Source organism: Halichoeres trimaculatus, unplaced genomic scaffold, assembly GCF_033239565.1.
Source record: "Halichoeres trimaculatus isolate MK-OKI-2021-1 unplaced genomic scaffold, fHalTri1.1 fHalTri1_scaffold_15, whole genome shotgun sequence".
Lineage (NCBI taxonomy): Eukaryota > Metazoa > Chordata > Actinopteri > Labriformes > Labridae > Halichoeres > Halichoeres trimaculatus.
The window spans coordinates 10,789,430-10,811,340 of record NW_027437193.1 but is presented as its reverse complement, the minus strand read 5'-3'; the positions used below and the strand labels follow the sequence as shown (position 1 = coordinate 10,811,340).

Sequence of the window (21,911 nt, the reverse complement as noted above, 5' to 3'; positions counted from 1 at the left end):
TGGTGTAAGGCCTGATGTCTTCCCACAAGGTGAGGAGGAGGAAGTGAGGATGACGTGCTGGTTCTCAGGTGTGAGCTAAGAAGTGACGACATGGACCTGTCCTTCCATCCATTGTTATTGGGAACGCAAGATCTATCTCCAATAAGATGGATGAGCTAGCCGTGCTAACCCAGCAACAGAGGGAATACCAGAGGCCAGAGTTGCATCATGCTATTCACAGACATGGCTAACAGAGCTAACATCAGACACCAACGCCACATTGGAAGAGCTTCACCTGCTGTGAGCAGACAGGATCTAGGAGACAGAGATGGAGCATGACTGAAGAAGCTCAGTCCTGGACCCTGTGGAGGTGGAGGCTGGCTGAACTGGACAATGTTGGACAAGCTGTCATCATCTATTTTCTAATGAACCTTTTTTCATTTTCTATACACTTTCTTACTTTTGTTTTCTTGATTGCTGCTGTGACTTTAATTTCGTTGTACTTGTTACAATGACAATAAAGTTCTATTCTATTCTATTCTTTTCACACATGTGCTACAGAAGATTAATGTGTGAATACAATCAGCCCAACTTTCCACAACTTCCTACGTTGTTTTTCCTTCATGCCCCTTCAAAAAATTCAGAGAAATCAGAGCTGATGTGTGAATGCAGCAGGTGATATCCAGAAGTCCCCAGTAGAGAGTAGGGAGACTGTTTGCATGTGATTGGTCACATATCTGTGCACATATCAAGCAGCAGCATCATCCTTTTTTCTGCTTACCCTACTAGTTTTATAACTTTTTTGTTTTAACAGCAAAGACTTTTAATTACTTTTGGCAGTTTTTGATTAAAATATCGATATTTGTACACTTGATCTCTGGACCTCTGACTCACATCTGTACTCGGCTCCCAGCCGCAGCATGAGGCGGATGGGGAAGACTTTGGCCCACGGTGTTTCCCACTTCTGTATCAGGATGCCGAAGAGGTAGGGCGGGTTGGGAAGCAGCAGATCCTGCAGCGACTGAAAGGAGGGGCTGATGTAGAGGAAGCCGCCGTGCTCCTTGCTGCCCAGGAAGCTCTGCGTGAAGAACGAGTGACTCAGGTGGCTCAGCACGTTGCCTGGAAGAGACAGAGGAGGAGTTCATTGATAGAGAATATGAGGAGGAGGAGGAGGAGGAGGAGGAGGAGGAAGTGCGGGAGGGGTGGGAATTAGTCGAGGAGTAGGCACAGCAGGGTAGCAGGCGAGGATAGGGTAGTATTATGGAAAAGGGATAGGGAAAAGTTATAAAAAGCAGGGATGAAAATGCAGAAGAAGGAGAAGAAAAGGAGGAGGATCAAAATAAGCACAAGTGAGGAACGTAACCTGGTTTTCATCCTCTATGACCGGTGGTGAAGGCTTTTAGAATATTCATCGGTTAATTTCAGGAGGTAAGACGCCTCAGAGTTCCCAGATGAATTAAAAAACATCTCACCTTATCACCCTACAGCCTCTTATGCCTCAAAAAGGCTCATATTTCTTTTCATCTGAGGGGGAGGTCACTGGCTTTAGATGTCTCTAACATTATGACGAAGCTGTGTTTAGAACTTGCTAAAGCTAGCACTTCTTCTCCTGGCCTGACTGACGCCACGTTAATCAGGAGCGACTCACAAAATATGGCTCCGTTCCACCTTCCTGAAGTACTCCTGCGTGCATATGAAAAAGGAACTCGCCTGCAGAAAGCAAGCTGTCAAAGTCACCCGATATTAGTCCATTTTGCTCAGCAGTGTACAGAGTTAAACACAAGAAGAACCTGACAGCCTGACGCTAACTTGAGGTCATTTTTATGATGCAGCTGACGAGAAGTAAACAGTAACCTAGTTTCAAAATATAACATCCCTGGAAACTAAAAGAGGAGCTACAGCACATCCCTCTTGCTCTTTGTGAAGTTAAACTCATTTTTAACCTGGCAGCACCTGACTCAGACAGGTAGACTCACCTGGGAACCCTGAGACGGAACTACTAATGAGCTACAATCTTCCCCAAGAGGAGCCCAGAGTGGAGATGGACTACTTTCACAGTGGGCCTCCTGGTGGAGCTGTTGGTTGTGTTCTTACCACTGAGGGCCTCCTGGTAGAGCTGCACAAAGTGTGTGAAAATGTCTTTGGGGATGGTCTTCTCGTCAGGTAGACACTGCAGCAGGATGACCACCTCTGCCTGGCCAACAGCGTGCATGCCCTTTGTCGTCACGTACCAACACTTCCTGTTCACATCTGAGCGAGGAGAAAGAAAAACTCAGTCATAGCAGAGGTACAGGAGACAGTTACAAAAATCTCAAACATCGACTCTCTTAAATTGTTGCACCTTCTGTGTAACTTACAGTTGACAAGTTTGACCATAGCCAGCAGGTTTGCATTGAGCACAAACACCAGGGGGTCTGGGCCTCCCTCCTCCAGCTGCTGCATGAGGACGATCTCTGACGGCCTCTCCTCAACCGCATAGTCTACAGGTGTGTCAGAGTGGAGCAGGAAAAAGAGCAGAGAAGGTGGAGGGAGGAGTTGAGGTACAGTTTGATAAACGGACAGGAGGATGAGAAGGGAGTGGAGATGTCAGGAGCAAGAATCAGAGGGAAGGTGAGGATAATAGAGGTTTAACACGTGAGCAGCAATAGACTCGACCAGGTCTTTAAACATCTGAACAGCAGTCCTGAAAACAAATCCTCTTCTCCCCTTCTGTTTGCAATGAGTGGTCCACACATGAGCCATGACAAAAAGCGTGTGAAAAACAAACACGCAGCACAAACACAGCAGCTGACAGAGCAATGACGAGGCAGCAGAATGGTGAGGATGAGGGCAAGCACCTGTGATGTGGCCTCCCGTACCTCCTTTGACTCCAGTGGAGATGAGGATGGGAGGGAGTCCGTCCTCCGGGATCAGGCTGAGGGAGCTGCCCACTGGGCTGCCCACCGGGGCGACAGGGGTGTGGGCTGCCTGGGGTGGAGAGGTGTAGTTTCAGAGGTCAGTTATAACAAGGTGAAATGTTAAATTACCAGACTAGCTACAGGTCAAATGAAACCTTAACACATAGTTTTTGAAAGAATGCAGCACAGGCCTCGAAAGGTCACAGCAGATCAGGACTGCATATTCAAACAAATGTCAAATAAAGAATTAAGGGCTTGAAAACCCACCATTGTCTCTGACTGTTTTCCTCGAGTGCACTGTGGGTTCACAATCTTATGAACCTTCAGCAGTCGATTCATGCTTCTCTTGCTTCATGCCAATCTGGCTGTCACGGTATCATGTGATTTTAAACACGCCATGTCTGCATAGCATCACCATACCAGCTATTTAGATGCCTCAACAATCAATCTGCTCAACAGCCCATGAATCATCCAGTCCAATGAGTGCACATCACGACCACACGAGCGAGATTCAATTTGCTTCTCTCTGCTGTGAGGCAACCAACTGGCTCTCCTCGGAGCATTTCAGTCTACTGGAATTTCTAATCCTGATTAATCAAACAAGGAATGTTTTCTTTGAACTCTTTTTGCAGCTCGGTTTCGTTACTGCCAGTTAACCACCGACAATCCCACAGAAAGATTCCTTTGTGGTTTCCTTCAGGCTCACTGTGGAGTAGCTAACATGACCATACAGGCTAAGCTAATAGCATTAGCTGTGGGTGAATGTTTTCATTCCAAGCGTACCTCTGAGGATTCAGACGTTGAGGATTTGTTTGAAAACGTGGAGATGGCCAGTGACTGGGAGGGGGCTGGGTTTGAGGCTGGAGGTCTGGGTGACTCTGACATGTCCCCGTTAGGCAGGAGGCCGTCAGCAAACCAGACCCTTCTCTGCTCCCGTGACAGGGACCCTTCAAAGGGGAGAGATTAGCTTTAACAAACCATAAGATTTTGTTAAAAAGCAGGCATTAAGATAATTCTTCTTCATGGTTCAGGTCATACCCTCGTTGCCAGCCTGCTTCAGGACTCCCACAGGGACCATGACGGTAGGAGGAGGAGAGCTGAGCACGCCTGAGGCCTGAGCCTGCTGCAGAGGGGGGATAGTGGAGCAGTACTCTGCTGGGTTGTTGGGGTTTGGACTCTGGTTGCTTGGAGGAGCTGGTGTCTCCCATGATTGAGCTGAGGGAGACAGAAACATGAGTGGTGACATGGGGGACAAATGTGTCCAAATGCCAAAATCAAACGGGTACAACACGCAGAATATGATATTAAGAAGTATACATCAATTTCTGCACCATAAGCTGGACATGTTTGGATTGTGTTAACCTCGAATTAGTTTCACATTAATTAAAGTGATACTCCGGGATGGAACAAGTTGGGTCCTATCACAAGGTTTAGGGCAGAAATTACCCCTACAGCAGTGTTTTTGTGCAGCAGAAGCCCAGGGCGCTCGCACCAAACACCCCCTCCCTGCTCGTCTGCCGCTTTCCTCTGCACTCAGACGGGAACATATTTTACTTGACCAAAAACACAAATAAACGGGCTCCCACCGAAAAATCTGATATTGGTCTGTATTCACGCTTTATTTAGAGAATTTTCAGCGCGTTACTTTCACACAAAAACACCGCTAAATAAGGCTCTAGTTCTCATCGTGTCTCTTCGTCCTGGCAGACTGCCTGCGTTTGTTTATATCTGGCATGCGCGGACTGATACACTAAGCCGCGAGTGTCTCGTAGCCAGCTGTGGCTCTGCAGCGGAGGTTTTACGACACAATGAGAACTAGAGCCTTATTTAGCGGTGTTTTTGTGGGAAAGTAACGCACTGAAAATTCTCTAAATAAAGCGTGAATACAGACCGATATCAGATTTTTTTGGTGCAAGTCTGTTTATTTGTGTTTTTGGTCAAGTAAAATATGGCCCCGTCTGAGTGCAGAGGAAACCGGCAGAGGAGCAGGGAGGGGGTCTTTGGTGCGAGCGCCCTGAACTTCTGCTGCACAAAAACACTTGTAGGGGTAATTTCTGCCCTAAACCTTGTGATAGGACCCAACTTGTTCCATCCCGGAGTATCACTTTAAGGAGCTGTTTTGATTTAGGAGAGAAGAGAGGTGATATTGTATGTCACCAGAAACTGTTATAAAACACTGACAATTGAGGTTAATACTTGTCTTGAAACACTGGAGCTTCAATTCTTAAAGGCCATTTCTGCATCACTGACTAGAACGGTGAGCAAGGGGGTATTTCAAGCAGGAATCTGCCCGCTACATACTGCAAAATATTCCTGTTTTGGCATCCTGTGGCTTTAAATAGCTGTGTTTTTTTTAATTATTCTTATAGCAGACATGGTGCCTTGTCATGAACTAACAAGCAAAGGTGTTGCTACTTTTGTTAATGAGGGCTCTGTTCTAATAAGTGGCCTAGTACATCAGCAGACTCATCTTCACACTCATAATTACACTCACAGTTGAAACCTGTTCATTTTCTGCTTCAGTAACAAGAATCATGCCAATGCATCACTTTCAAATCCGTGAGAGACGCTGATTCTTGTTTAGAGAAAAAAATTGTCACTGGGCGTTATTTGAAAATATTTAAATTCCTGCTGAAACCTGTTTTATTCAGTTGCACATTTCAACAATCTTGCAGCATCCACAGCTGCGTTTATCAATCTAAAGTTGAAGTGTAAATGCAACATATGGGTGTAAAAAAAGTCATGATGCTCACCACTTGTAAGAGCAGAATGACAGGTGACACATACTCGAGCCTCCTTTCTGTCCATGTATGTAAGCCTGCACTTCAGGCTGCAGCACGTTGCACAGAACACCTAAAAAAGACACAACGAAACACAGTCACACTGAGGAGAAAATAAGTCATTTGTATGAATTTCCAACAAACCGTGATCATACTTGAAGAACATTCCTTTGACTTTAACTGTGAAGCTTTAAGGTGAAAGAACTGAAAAAGGTTGTAAGCTTTCAGCAGCAAATGTAACATTTTATGGATATTGATTTTCTGCTCTTTGCCAGGGCTTGGACGAGCTGCAGCTGTGTGCAGGGCGATGAACTAAAGCACCTCCCTGCCATCATTATCCAGCTATAACCTGTGTTTAGATGACTATTAGTCAAAGGGTGGAGGATCCTTTTAATTTCAGAGCCCCACAGCAGAAACTGGTTTGTGTATCTACCAGTGTGGTGCTGCTGGATTCACCGAGGTTCATGCTGGTTTGTGATGCTAGGGTCAGTATTACTGCAGTGCCAGCTCCTCCCTGCTCAAGTGGCAGAGGCTGTGTTTGTTTACCACCATGGGAAATTAAGTAGCAGTCCGGTGATTTTTCCAGTGCAGTGTCAGCGACCACATCTTCACTTTAGAGCACTGTGTGGACACCCTGCTGCATGTGTGGGTGGCTGTGATGCAAGAGAGCTACCTGCAGACTCACTAAGTTTATCCATAAAGATTTATCCATAAGGATTTATTTTTCACAACACTTTATCAATAACTCAGACTGATGAGTAAGAAGGGAAACTAAATGACATATTACTCTATTATTTAAAGATTGGAGCACATTTCTTTTTTATTTTTCCTCATCTACCTCCCCGTTAACACAACATCTGTGCAAGAAACTGGCCCAGAAATGTCAGGAACAGTAGTACATTTATATTGCTTGCTGTGTTTTGAGTAAAGATTTTCACTTCAAAGCAACTCAAGCCCTCCACTGACCTTGCCGCAGGCCCTGCAGTGATGCCTCCTCTTTGTGAAGGTGAACTTGACATCACATTTCATACACACGGGAGCCTGGGAGTCAGGCACCCACACAGGGGCCACCTCCCCCAGAGAGCTGGCAGCTTTCCTGCACAAAGCACCCTGCTGGCCTGCCTGGAGGTCATTATCTGGACTCTCTGAGGGAATCAGGGGTGGAGAGTGTACAGCACCATCTCCATTCACTCCGACTGTGCTCTGATCCGAGCTGCTGAGCGACACTTCAGACGGCACTCCTCTCCGACTCTGGTTCTCCAGGTTTTTGTTCTTGCTGACGACGCTCTGGCCGAGCTGGTTCTGGACTTGGCCTGAAAGCGGCTGTGGGATCTGGAGTTTGAGGGTGACTGGCTGCTTCGGTCGAGCCCCTCCGTAAGGAACGCTGACCGGCTGCAGGCGATTATTGTTGAGCTTTGGTTGGATGCTGCCTGACCCTGCTGCTCCTCCTTCGCCGTTCTCTTGCTTGCTTTCCTCCATCTCCTTCTCCTCGGTGACAGAGTCCTCTTTCGAAGGGACAGGAGAGGGAGAAAAACCTTCATCCTCGTCCTCCTCCTTCCCCTCTGTCTCTTTCTGCCTGCTGCGTTCCTGCTCTGAACCATTGGGAAGGCTTGTTATTCTGAGAAGCTGGTCTCCACATCTCCACTCTTTTGTCACTGCTCCAGCACAGTCAGGAGGAGATACTCCATTCGTCTCCACCTCACAAACAGTCTCAACATCTCCCTCTCTAATGGGGAGACTTTCCACCTCCTCTTCCTTTATGTTTGCAGTTTTCTCTTGTCCATTTTCTTGTGAAACAGCTGAAACAACTTCCTCTTTGACATCTCCCCCGTTTTGTATTGTTGCTTCTACATTTGGATGAATTCTCTGGGACAGAGTCTCAACTTGTCCTGATCCAACCTCAAAGGTAAAGTGAGTGACATCAGAGCCTCCTTCTCCTCTTACAGAGGCGGCTCTCTCCTCCTGATGAGGTTTACCCTCCTGGTAAGAAGCACAGGGCTTGTGGTCCGAGGATGAATTAATCTCCTGTGTGAGGCCATCGAGTTGTGGGGAGGCAGGGCTGGCAGGGCAGCCGTTCTCCACAGCGCTACAGGCCGTCACTGGCGGCTGTGAGAGGTCGTCTGTGCCCACCAGTTTGCCGATGTTGGGCTGTGGGAGGGGCGGGCTGTGGACGTCCGCCGGCCTCTCCTCTGCCCAGGACGGAGGTTCGTGGCCGGGGTGTCTTTTGGGGTCAGCCCCCGGGGAGGTGGTGGAGGAGGAGTCTGGGAGGTTCTTAAAGGGCAGCGGACTCTCCCGGGGGCTGAGGTCTGCGTGGGCCAGGGCGGGGTTCAGAGATAGCAGGTGGGCTGGTGGGGCCAGTATCTGGGTCCACTTGGCATCTGAGAGAATGGGATTGTCTGTTTCATCTAACGAAAAAAGAAAAGAGTGACACAGATGATAATAAAGATATCACTTTGACGAAGACTTCCCCCTCACATTAAACACAGTTTGATAACAGATTCTGTCACACATGGACACTTAGCAGAGTATTTGTTTACAAAAATGTGATTTCTGTTTTACTTCCCTTTTCTCTCTTGATGGAAATTTGTAAGAAGTACAACATAAAAATGACTGATTTAAACTTTCAGAACATGCTTAGACTGAGTAATCTACAGCCTTGAGCTGAGATGATGAGAGCACTGTTACACCTGTGACTTTTTAATCATGTATTTCTGCAACAATGGCATCATTTACAGAGTTTTTAGGTGTATGCCGACGTTTCTAAAGTGTAACCACGCTCTTAATGCTTCGTCACTGTTTTCTGGCCACACTGGAGAAAATGAAACTAAAAAGAGGAATAAGTTTCCAAAAGCAGAGACATCATGGACCTAAAACAGCATGACAGGAAGCCTCAAATGAACTGCCACCGAGAAGTGATTCAGAGATACACACTCCCAGGTGATCGAAAGAGCTAAAAATGGCAGGAACAAAAGCAGGGGACAAATTGAGAAACGAGGTTGGCATGGAGTGGGAAATTAGTGTGTGGACGGACTGGGAGATTCTGAGAAAGTGGGCCAAACAGCTCGGCTACTGGGAGCCATCAGTCAGCGTGACGCATGAACGTTGCGTGAAAATGTCCTTATATTTATTCAAAAGGACTTTCTCACACAGCCGTGTCAGCGACTGTAAAGAGCTCGCCTCCCTCCAAAGGAATTCATGCTAAGCTGTTTTAGTATGTGTGCTGCACCATGTTCAAACACACACACACACACACACATACACAGAGTTAATCTGCCAAACTGGATCCCTGGCACAGGACACACAGATAATCACTCACAGCCCAAACACACACTGAGCTCTCAGTACCGTTTAAAGATGCTTTCTCTGTGTGTGTGTGTGTGTGTGTGTGTGTGTGTGTGTGTGTGTGTGTGTGTGTGTGAGGCATTTTTTTCTGAGGTCGTCTGTCACAGAAAAAGGCAGATTGTTTGTTCCTGACAGCTGGGAGTGTGCAGACACACCACTCAGCAGTGCAGGGTTTACTTTACAGATCCCCGTAAATAAACACCGAGAGGAACCTCTGATTCAAAAGGCCTCACACGATTGCTGCACTCATTTTTAGCGCTGAGTGGTGAAATGAAAAAGTGTCTTGTCTTGCACCAATTACACACTTTCACACAAGCCTGAGGGAAATTGATAATCCAATTAGTGGTATTCCCTGTCTGCATACCCTCAATAAGCACCTGTAAATGTTCCTCAGACTCATTGGGTGGAGGCTGATTGTCGGTACACCTTGATCATTTACTCATAGGTTACATAACGGCCTGCTAACCACAGCTCCTCTGAAACTAAATCCCACAGCTGCACCTTGTCCCATCTGTCTTTTCTCAAACAGTGACTCAGTGTTTGTCCTCGTCTCATCTTGTCTCTTCCTCCGTAGCTCACCTTCGTTCTGCTCAAACTCGTCCAGCACCTTGTCCAGGTTGAAGGCCTCGGCCTGGAAATAATTCTCCATGGGTCAGGAAGCTCCACCCTGCCGACGGCCGTGTGAACCTGGAGCAGGAGGAGCAGGAGGAGCATGTTCAAAAAAAAAAGACACACAGCATGCAGATGATCTCTTTTTTCATATCCTCACCCTCAACTTCTTTCAGAAGAATTTATTTGAGAAGAAATATCCCTTACAACACTTTTACTCCTACTTCTCATTTCCATCACATGCTGTCCTCTGTTCTTTGATCTCTCTAAGGCCACGGAGGTAGTGAGGGGTGAACGTGGGTCCAAGTAAGAACAGGTTTTTTAATTATTAGAAAGGTTAGAGAGTGAAATATTTGACCTGTAACATTATCACAAGCTTACACCAGAAAGGAGGAGTGGCTGAGCCTCTGAAAGATTTTCTTTGAGCCAAAACTCAGAGGACCAACCTTCTATTGCAAAGTTTTTGGCTGGAGTCTTTAAAGTCACTGTCTCTCGCTGAAAATGCATAGTATACTACACTGATTAACAATTGAATTACCAATATGTAGTTGAATAAAAAAATCTTTTAACTGTTTGCACAAATCAAAAATCACATTTTTCACATATGCTCCTTGTTTGACAAGCAGTTTAAAACTAAAGGTCTGTTATGAATTAGGACATTTTAAAGCAAAGATAAGCTGCAAGTCCTCATAATTAAGATTCTAGATTCCACTAAACCCCAATTTTTAAAATGGAAAATAACTCTCACAATAATTTGTTGCACAACTCCTAACTTTCAAAAAAGCTACACCTAACTTTATTGGAAAATTTATGTCTGATAGAATTTCACTGCCTTGGTTTTTGTTGACACTTCCATAAGGGTTACATCATACTTTATCTGTGACTGGGTCAGTGTAATGGGTTTCATTTACTGTTCTCAGTGCCTAAATTCAAGCATTGTTACGCTGGAAACTTGATGACTTTATAATTTTCTGATGGCCGGTTGTTAATAGTAGAAACAGTAAAATAGTATGCAAAGCATATCACAAGCTAAATTTACAACTGGGTTGTATAATTTTTTCTCTGTGTAATTATCCAAAGACTCAAAGCTGGAAAAACCTGCTGAATTATAAAGGGTTGTGTTGTAATTTGGTACACATTAGGGGCATATTATGATTTTAGAATTTTAGTTTAGTGATAAAAAATGAATAGTTTAAGTGACTGATTTGTCATCTTAAAAATGTATCTATTCAGTTGTTTCACCAGCCCTTGGTTGTAATATGCGATAAAACCGCCAGACTGTGATTGCCGGGCATCTAAAGCGGTTTTCTTTTTCTGCAATTAAACAACGAAAAAGCTCCATAATAACATAATAACATCTAAATAACATAAGAAAAGCATAAGTGCAAGTGTAAAACACATGCAGCACTGTGAGATTCAGAACTGCAGAACCTCCGTACTTCTATAGACTATGGTAGCTCAAAAGAGTTCTGGGAGGAACTTCTCCAAAATTATAAAAGAAAAAATATAGGTGAACAGCAAAGTTGCTGGGTAAACCTAAAATATTAATGCAGATTGTAATAAACCTTGGAAATTTTAATACATATCTTATACCTAACTTCCCTACAACAACTCTTCATATGAAGTCATTAAATGGATCTCTTTTGCTTAAAATGCCCACCCAGAGTCTACATTCTATTTATCTCCTATATCACTAACATCTTCATCCAGTCAGGAAAAGAAACCTCTCTCACCATCCCTCAGTCCTCACCTGCACAGAGGTCCTCCTCAGCTGTCCCGGGTGGTGTTTTTGTTCTCAGAGGGTTTCCTTCTCAGTTCTCACCTCACCCAGTCTGGCAAGCGCCCAGCGCCCACACCTAAGATAGAAGAGAGGGTGACACCACCATTCATTAAAACACTGCTTCTCATGCAGTGTGGTACAGCAACCTGCTTGTTATAGCTGCAAGAAAGGTCTGCATGCAGACAGTGAATTAACTTTATATGTTTAAAAGTCGAGTTAACCACAATGAACACTTTCCCCGTGTGAAAGATTTTTTGATTTCACATGTAGAATAGAATAGAAGAGAACTTTGTCTGTCATTGCAACAAGTGCAACGAAATCGCAAAAGCCCTTCAGTCAGTGCAAAAACAATTTAAAGTGCAAAACAGCTGCCATGTTCAGGTGCATTAATAACATGAGGTAATTTTTATATTGTAATTATATGATGACAGATGAGGTATTGCTTTCAGCCTTTGTTCAGGACCCTTACTGCTGTTAGATAGAAACTGTCTCTGAACCGGTTTGTCCTTGTGGTGATTGACCTGTACGCCTGCCTGACGGTAACAGATTAAACATGTGGTGTTCGGGGTGAGAGGTGTCCTTGGTTATTTTTCCCGCCTTTCAGAGGCAGCGGGAATGGTGCAGTTCTTCCAGTCTGAGGAGAGGGCAGTCCATGATGTTTTTGGCCGTGTTGATTATCCTTTGCAGTGACGTCCTCTGGGCCATTGTGCAGCTGGTTTACCACACACATAGACAGTACACCAGGATGCTCTTGATGGTGCACCTGTAGAAAGACACAAGCAGTCTCTGGGGGATGTTTTTCTTCCTGAGCACCCTTAGGAAGCGCACTTTCTGCTGGGCCTTTTTCAATTGCTCAGAGGTGTTCACAGTCCAGGTCAGGTCCTTCTCTAAGTGGACTCCCAGAAAGCAGAAGTCCTCTACCCTCTCCACACATTCCCTGTTGATGTGTAGGGGTGGAATGTCTGTTTTAGTCCTCCAAGATCGATGATCAGCTCTTTGGTCTTGGCTGTGATGAGGAGCAGGTTGTTATCACTGCACCACCCAGTCAGCTGCTCCACCTCAGCCCTGTATGCAGACTCATCCCCCCAGAGGTGAGCCCCAATACTGTGGTGTTGTCGGCGAACTTGATGATGGTGTTACTGGGGTGTGCAGAGGTGCAGTCCGATGTGTAGAGGGTGTAGAGCCGATGTTGAGGCTGACGGACCTGGATGTGTGGTCTCCTACCCTCACCCTCTGCCTGCAGTCTGACAGGAAGCTGTGGATCCACATGCAGATGGAGTGTGGAAGTCCAAGGTCTCCCAGTTTACCCACCAGTTTGAGAGGAAGGATGGTATTAAACGCGGAGCTGTAGTCCACAAAAAGCATCCACATGTAGGTCCCCTGCTGCTCCAGGTGGGACAGTGACATGTGGAGCGCTGTGGCTACAGCATCCTCTGTTGATCTGAATGCCTGTTCACATGTAGGTGAAGATCTTGAAGGCTGAATCCCAGTCCTCACACTCTGGGACTTTGAGGTGTGTTTCAAGCAAGGATGTGGGCGCAAACAGACTTCCTTTCGTGACCCTTATAGATTTTACTGGACAGCAGATTATTCCTGTTTCTAAAGAATGCTTCTCTTATCACAACTTCTGTTTACTTTGGGTGCTTTTTTGTGTTGTTCAAAGTGCAACCTATGACACACAGAACAATGTCAAACTTCTCTATTTATCGAGAGGTGAAACAGAGCTTTGAGTTTGATGTTTTCAAGAATAACTGGATGATTGGTCGGTAAATCAACATAATACTTCTTATTAAATGTGTAATTTAGAGATTTCACCTTGAGCTCTAGGGAAGTACAAAGTGTACCCTCCATCACATTAATCTGAAATGATCACTGGGTAATAATAATGAAGTCAGTAGTTCTTTTCCTATCATACCGTGAGAAAAGAAACACATCGGACAGATCCAACTTTCCGTCTCTGACACCTATCACATTCTTCAGGACACTCTGTTCCTGAACAACACATCACATCAACAGATAGGACAGTACATGGAGCTTATCTTGTGTATCGTACATTATCATAGATAGTGAAGCACTGCCATCCAAGCTCGACAAGGCAATCAGAGGCATGAATGGAAAACAGCTGAAGCCTGAACACTGCTCAGAGAACCTGCACGCTCTGTCCTTGCTGATGAGGAGACCTTGGAGCGAGGATGTGATGTGATGCTGCGGGGCGTGAGCAGTGTGAGCAGCATGAGTGTGTGTGTAGCTGCGAATGACTAACAGCCTCGATGAACTTCAGGGTCATTCTCATAAGGACAAGAGCGACCACGGATTACACCAGGGAGCAGATATTCTGCAGAGCCGAAGCCTCAGAGAAAGGAGCAGAGTCAACACATTTTCTGCTTAGTTTAAGGTGCGAACGTGGGCACGATGTCAGCATTACACAGAGGTGGCACGAAGACAGGAGGCTACGACACATGAAGTGTGCACCGTGGGTCAAACGCTTTCTCCAGGAATGCGGCTGGAAGGGGACAACGATCTGAGCCAAAAATAAAACTGCTATGAGTCCAAACTGGCTTCAACAAATCTACAAAACCAATGATCCATCATTCTGTGAATGAAACCAAGCAGCACAGCTCTGCGTAAAGCATGTTAAACCCTCTGGGAGAGTTGGGTCCAGATGGAGTTTGATGACTCAGTTCAGTCACAGTACACGCCAAGTGATGTCACTGCTCATCAATGCATGAACGTACTCTACTCACCCACTTAGACAGACTGAAACCAGGGCTGCACAATTTGGTGAAATTGTGCAATTGCGATAATTTCAGACAATACTTTTTGTTGTTTAAAAAAATGAGGAGATTATTGGGAGTTGTGAAATATTTACTGCTCAGTGTTTTAGTTTTCAAAACCTTTTTGAATAAGGGATTACTAAACAACAATAAATGTTATTTTTTGGAGTGTGGGCTCACATAATTCATGCCCCTTCGCAGAAGCCAGTGCCCTTGATGGGTCCACCCACTCTAAAAAGGCTGGACCCACCCCTGCTTGACAGCACGAAGGACATCAACCCAGCAGCAGGACTGAGGAGGACCAGAGGGAGCACTGCCAGTGTCCCACAGAATGACCTCCAGGAGGATCCTGGTAGCACATTTCTGACCAAACTTCACCAGACCAGACTTCACACAAGCTGAACCAGTCAATGAATTCAATGTCATACTAGGCCTGTCATGATAATCAATAAATCAATTAACCGAACAATAAATAAAAACGTCCTCGGTAAGTTTGCCAGCCTGGATAAACTGACACGTGCATGCATGTTTGTTTCCCTCCTCTCTTTCGACCAAAGAGGCTGAATGAGAAGATGGCTCACTATGTCTATCTTTCCTAACATCGGGGTGCATAGGTTATATAGCGGATTTGTAGCGGAGTGAGCATCTGTCAAAATGCGATCTTTGGGGTGAAGACAGGGCTGCTCGCGTGTACACACGGAGGGAGCTGAAGCGAGCGTCCTGAGGGGTAAGGAGGAAACACATGCGAATATGAGTGATGTCATGAAAGATACGGTTCTTAAGCCACCTGCCACGGTCCCAGTGTGGGAATATTTCGTTTTTTTATTGGAATGAACAAAGTGTGAGCTCATGAACACCAACGAGCTGATATGTCACATTTGTTTGAAAATAGTGGCGAGGAAGAAGAAGAAGGGGAGGTGCAGCGGAGCCTTGTTCCTTTTTATTTAGGCTAAAGTTTTTATTGGGTTTTTTTTTTTTTTTTTGAGTTTTGTTTTTTTTCTTTGGAGACAGGGTCTATGTTTTATTGTTTTTGATTAGTATTAATTATTTTCATTGATATGTATTTTTTTCTAAAACAGAGTCCATTTCATTTTTATTGTATTTTTTTCTCTTTCTTGTTTGTAAAATTTATTATATTTTTTGTTTAATTTATTTTATTTAAAAGATCCTGACCTTTTAATTACAGTTAAATACTCTTAAGAAATTAAAGTTTATTGCATTGATATGGTGTACTCACTTTATTATCCCATTTATCATAATTACATCAATGAAAAAATTGAAAAAAAAATCAAAATAATATTGACAATACTACTGTTTATTGGCAATAATATCTTGGAAAATTATCGTCTGGCAAAATTTGTTATCGTGACAGACCTATGTCATACTCTAATTTTGTAAATGACTTGGAATGTTGCCTTCAATCAGTTGATGATTGGAGCTAGGATGGGTACCTTTCACATTTGAAACGATACAATACTGATGCCCGGTGCCTGGCAATTGGTATCGGTACTCAACGGTACTTGGTACGGTATTTTTTGTGCTATTGTGTGTTTATGTGGTAATAAATATGATTTTTTTTAAATAATAAAATCTCAAAGTTTTCTGATGTAGTGCTCTATGTATTACTCAGTACATAGCCTTGCAATGCTGTGTTCATGTCCAGTATGGAAAGTCACCTACTCTGCCACTACCTCACAGTCACACGGGTGCGTTTAGGTATCGAAACATGGTACCGTTTTATTTCACGGTATCCGTACTCCGTATTACAGATATAATTTGGTCGCTACTAATAAAAAAAACTAATTTGGGGCACTTATGTCTTTCTTTCAACGATGACACAAATTTAGGAGAAGGATGCATGACATGAACAGATTTCAGGTGAAACGACTCAAAATTAGCTCCAGCCCCCCGACCTGTTTCTGCTCCTCCAGCTGGATTAGTATTCCCTTTATCAGGAAGTAACAGAAAGTAACAGGTTAAAAAAACAAACAGTAATTTTTGTCTCAACTGCAGTGATTCTGTAATAACAGCCCTTCTGTGTCTGTAAACAAACTAAAAGTCCTCATTTCGCTTGAGACATCCACCTTTTGAATCAGGACCAATTGATGCTAAAGCCATTTGAACAGAACTGTTGGAAAAAACATTATCGATCAAATCCAAGCTGGAGACTGTTGTTGTTGATGTAATGAAACACGAGCAGGAGTATCAGATGTCAGGCAACTCTCATTAAAACTGCCTGTGCAGGAAAAGCATGAAAACAGCCCGGCTTTTTGAAAATAGACACACATGAAAACTGAAACCAGAGGCTGTGAGTTGATCCAGGCTGGATACAATTCACCTGAAGTGACCACAGAACGGGTTACCCTAGTTTAACCTCTGCTGCTTTTACTTCAGTGCTCTACCTCTCCTAACTCACTCTTCCCAAATTGTCCTGCATCGTGAGAGACTTAAATAAAGGTCTGCGAGACTGTGAGATGGTGCACACAAAAAGAAACACATGTGGTCAGAGACACACACAAACACTCAGACAGATACGCCTCCATGAGGACAGGAGCCCATCCCTGATTAAGATTTAATTACTCTGCAGAGGCATTGAATAATGCATCTTTAGTCAAAGTGCGTGAAGGAGTTGTATTTTTAGACATGTAAACTTGGGCAGATGCTATAAAAGAGACATATGTGCATGGGAGAGAGTGTCAGTCAGAGAGCTTCTGCAGCTCAGAGCTGTGAAGAGACTGTTGTGTGTGCATGATCCAACTTCCCAACTAATGAAGAACTATTCAAGATGAAGAAACAAGCGAGTACACAAGGTTTGGCCTGAAGTAAAAGAAGAAAAACAAGACTGTGCATGATGGTGGAGCTGTGATTTTGAAACATTGCACAGACTTTCTTTGACAACCTGTCATATAAAATAGCAGGATATTGATCTTTCGATTTGAAAACAAGAGGAATGGAGATAAAGTTGCCATGTCTGGGTAAAGCAATGCATATTGCAGGCATGAAGATGCTGACCAGTGAGGAAGACCAAATCCTGGCTGGTTCGTTATCAGATGTTTTGGGTCATGCAAATTTGTCTGAAGACTGGAAGGAAATGTTGCAAATCATTTTCTGTATTTTTGTGTGTCACTATTCGTATAAATAGTTTACGAAAGAGGAAAATAAAAATAGTTTCTTTATAAATTGGTAAACACAACATAGAACATGACTAAAACAAGACCCTAGTCTGTAATCTATATTTAAAACTCGAGACTTGCAGTTGCTCTTCATTCACTACAGTGATGCCCCGGGCTGCAGAGTGAGCCAGACATGCTAATAATGAAAAGGCCTAACAGAGTCCTAACACGATAAACTATGGCTGAGTGGACATCCTGACATGGCAGCAAAATTAAATAAGACAAGGACATAAACAGCGAGGAAGCCCGGGCAAAGCAGCATGTTAAAACAGTTCATTGAGTCCGTGCTGTCAGGACAAGACTCTGTTTCCTGCTGTTGTTTCCTGTGAGCGGAGCAGCGCACACTTCCTCAACTATCGGCTGGAATTCCTTCACAGTCATCGGGACTATCTGACATCATGCTTTAAGTTATTTCAACTGACAGTCTCTGTCTAGATTTTGAAATCATAATGCCAGGTAAAATATCTTTAATAACAGCACTGAAGTGCAAGTTGTCAGGATTCTGGTTGGTATGTGCTGTTGAGCAGACACGAGGCCTCTGAGATACTCCTTCATACTGTGAACATTATTCTAACTGTGCCTCTCTCAGTGTGACAAGTCAAAAAACCTGACAGTGACCTTGCAGTTCTTTTTTTTCCACTTGTGAATAAATATCAAGCATAAATGTTCCAGCTATTCAGGCACTGAGTGAGCAGTGGAGGTATCATAACCCCGGTGAAGAAGTGTCAGCTCATGGGGCACCAAGGCAAAGATTGGCCCCTGCTATGATACTAAGGTAGTATTGTGATCTAGAAAGTTGTAGGTGGGCTTTATTTAGTTATTGTGTTATCAGTCAGAGCGATGTGTAACCAGCACGTGATGTTAACTTGTAGGGGATGCTGCTTCTACAAAACCTGTGTTTAGCCACAGCCAAAATAACAGTAAAATAAATTTCTAAGTGCTTCCTTACACACAGTCAGAATTTCCCTTCCTTGAAGGATAACTTCGGTTTATACAGCTTTTACATTGTTTATAGAATGAAGTAGAACAAAATACTCACCCAGAAGGCTTTCCTGATCCAAGCAGTGCTTCGAGAGATATTTAGATCCAAAATCATGCCGCGGACATCCGTATAATGGGATCCATCGGGGCATACAGCGCCGCTCCTAGAACTGCATTAATCGTCCAAAAACTTGTGTTTTTCACCAATATTCCATCATGGTCCGCTCCGGGTTAGTCCTCTCCTGCAGTCTGTGTCACTCAAGACAGTGCTGTGTGGCTGTAATGACCTCTGAACTGACGAAGACTTGCCCCCCCCCCTTCAAAGAAAGGAGGAAGTGGAGTCAGCTCTCCAGAGAGTACTGCGCATGCACAGAGGGGCAATCGTAAACAAAGTCTTCGTCAGTTCAGAGGTCATTACAGCCACACAGCGCTGTATGGAGTGACACAGACTGCAACAGAGGACTATCTTGGAGCGGACCATGATGGAATATTGTGAAAAACACGAGTTTTTGGACGATTAATGCAGTTTTAGGTCCCATGTTACAGACGTCCGCTGCACGATTTTGGATCTAAATAATGGATAATGGATCTCCCGAAGCACTGCTTGGATCAGGAAAAGCCTTCTGGGTGAGTATTTTGTTCTACTTCATTCTATAAACAATGTAAAAGCTATATAAACCCAACTTATCCTTTAAGTAATATTCATTCACAATAATCTAACCATGGACTGTAAAATCAATGGATGTAGTCTCCCTGACATCATACGTATGTTTCTGAAAGAGACTTTTGAAGAAAATCGGCTATAGCGGCCATACTGGAAGTGACGGGGCTTTGAGTACACCTATAGGGCACTTGTCAGTCACGTGAGCTGAGCTGTGTCTCTGATTGGGCGAGCTTGTGATCTTAATTTCCTCTAAACTGCCGTGTTGGAAAAAATTCACCCTCTGTACAATGTGTACCAAAAGTGAAATTAGTGATTCTGACAGGAGATGTTTTTTGAACCAGGCTGTAAATAGATTAATTTCTGCTTTGAAAATGGCTTTTTTTGACTTGGTGTGTATGTGACTTTCAGTACTTCAGGAGCCACCCTCAAGTGGACACTCAGGAAACAGCAGGCTTTTGCACTTCCACATTGTCTCATTCTTAGGTCAGAGGTTGCCGCTTGAATCTAAATGATAAACGTCGGTCTCTTTGAGGTTGTAAATTATGGCATCAAAATAGTGCCATGACAAGATTGGCGATCCCATTTTTTTAAAACTAAACCCCCCCAAAAAGCCTTGGCCATGGGAGTACAACCCTTGGCCAATCCAAAAAACAGACAAAAAATTTACAAAAAAATGATAATAAATTTAGCTGATCAGTAAAAAAATTGACTGCCTTTGTGACCATTTTGCTGTGTTCTCTCAATTTATCTTACTTTTTATAAACAATTATTCAACCAGATAGAAACCGATTGAAATCTAGATCTCTTTTACAAGTTGACTTGGCCAAGAGGTCAGCAGCATACATCAGAACTTAGTCACCTCAGGGGCTTGTGGCAACGAAAAAATAAAGAAAAAAATATCCAATTTTTTTTCTTACTATATTACTATTTTGTTTATCTTATGATATTGTTTATTTTTAGAATAACAAATACAATTCTGTAAATATTCTTGATTTTGGGTGGCAGGAACCCTGTAGCGACTTCCAAGAAACAAAAAAATCACTGAGAGGCTGAGGTTGGGCCTGGTAGAATGTCCAACTCGTCGGTGCAAAAAATCACTCAAATCCTAAGATAAATGATTGATATTTTATTGTTGAAGATGATCAAATTATAACAAAGTGATTTTAACGTGAGGAAAAAGGATTTCAACTGTGATTTAAAGGAAACAAGGGTCAACAAAAAATATGACAACCCAGCTCACCCGCTTTCTCCCTTCCATGCCACACAAACCATGACAGGTGACTTCAAAAGAAGGAAATCACTTCATATCTCCGCCCCCACTCAATTCACCATACACCAATTAAAGTGCTCCCCTTACAAACCAAAAAATTAACATAAAACAACCTCACACCTCAAAATTCCAGAAATACCAAAACAAACTGTAAATGTATTCATGGCTCCTACAAACCCTTCAAAACTGTTAAAAAACTAGCAGATATCTCATAAACAATAGCAGATATCTCATAAACAACTGTTTTCGGCTTCTTTGCATTTTAATACATTTTATCCTAAATTTATTCTGACAACTTCTTTTTTCAAGTCCAACATTTAGCTTTTTTAGCATTAAATCACACTAACTGACGAGTTTAACAGTAATCATGTTTATGGACAAACATCTATTCATCAGCTTGCATTCTTCAACATACAGAAGCTTAAGTTACATTAAGTGAGGAGGACATTTATCATGAGAAGATGCACATTAAATTATAATGAGAGCAGTGATGCAGCCCTGACACATCGCCTTGAGGGTGATGCTGGCTGATAGGAACATATCAGTCAGAGGGGATGTTTAATAAATGTGTTTGCTTTCTTTACTGGTAAGTTACAGGGAAAAATGTAGATGACATTTCCAATTAAAGTGGCAGCATGACTCACCGGGGATTTTTAGATTTGTCCTCTTCATCTGAAAGTTCTTGTACTGCACTATTCCTCCTTTCTTTGAACCTAGAAAAACTTCCCAGGATGTCAAGTTCACATCCTGATGAACAGCATTTTTATTTAAATCCCAGACGCCGTCTACTTAGGGTCAACACAGGAAACCTCAAATAATCACTTCCTCTCTTTAAGAATGGACTGACATCACTTTCTCACAGCCCGATCGCATGACTGTGTGACACATTGTTATGTCACGTTAAACGCCCAAACTGGGAGTACACTGGGAGTTGTCTACCTCCTTCAGTGAGACTTCTGTTACTGTGATTATGTATTAGTGGAAGAGAGTCCAAGAAATAAAAGCAAGGGATTAAAAAAATACATGCCACAGGTATGCTCCAAAATAAGAAGAAAAAAAGAGATAGAGCTTTGAAAACAGAGATAATTTCTTTGACGAGAGGTTGCAGAAGGCAAATCTGCAGAGACTCAAAGTCGAACAGGTAAAAGAGAGAAGCTGTCCTCCTGTTACAAAGAGCTGCTCTGCTTCACAGCGAGTGTCAAAAGCTATTATGATCCTCTTTTCTTCCTTATGTTTTGATCTACATTTAACAACCACAAGACAGGAGGGAAAGCAGCAAAAGGAGACAGGCTGCTGGGCTGCTATCAGAGAGAGACTAATACTTTCTGAAAGCATACAGTAACCTACATCTGGGAAGTCTCTACACACATGAGAGCTCCCTTTACATGAGAGCCTGTGGGATCAGTCTGCCTCCCGAGTTTTAACACCACTTGCATCTCCTCAGAGACAAGGCTAGTTCTCCTGGTGTAGGTAAAAAAAAAAGTTATCAAATGTCCTACATATGTTCACACGCCCAGGCAAGACTATTGAGAGACTTAAGAAGTCCATGCTTTTCCAATGATGTGCAGCACTTCTGTATAATATGATCTGGATTTCTCCTTCACTGATGATGACTATCCAAGGTGGCACTAGGTTTGGCACTGGGTTGGACCCTGGGACCAA

The 21,911-nt window shown here is 43.5% G+C and overlaps 1 protein-coding gene across 2 annotated transcripts in view; it reads right to left on the bottom strand.

The window, feature by feature from the left end:
- Positions 1-21,911, bottom strand: part of zfyve9a (zinc finger, FYVE domain containing 9a) — a 35,081-nt gene that overhangs the window by 12,010 nt on the left and 1,160 nt on the right. Inside the window, exons 2-11 of one of the 2 annotated variants that reach the window (XM_074689539.1) lie at positions 11,358-11,463; positions 9,578-9,685; positions 6,623-8,061; positions 5,630-5,729; positions 3,915-4,091; positions 3,660-3,823; positions 2,817-2,946; positions 2,337-2,459; positions 2,074-2,229; positions 874-1,098 (exon numbers count right to left, since the gene is read on the bottom strand). In XM_074689539.1, the coding sequence (XP_074545640.1) occupies positions 874-1,098; positions 2,074-2,229; positions 2,337-2,459; positions 2,817-2,946; positions 3,660-3,823; positions 3,915-4,091; positions 5,630-5,729; positions 6,623-8,061; positions 9,578-9,647 (2,584 nt within the window). In that variant the 5' untranslated portion in view covers positions 9,648-9,685; positions 11,358-11,463. The remainder of the gene's footprint in view (positions 1-873; positions 1,099-2,073; positions 2,230-2,336; positions 2,460-2,816; positions 2,947-3,659; positions 3,824-3,914; positions 4,092-5,629; positions 5,730-6,622; positions 8,062-9,577; positions 9,686-11,357; positions 11,464-21,911) is intronic. The other variant, XM_074689540.1, reaches the window with a different exon arrangement.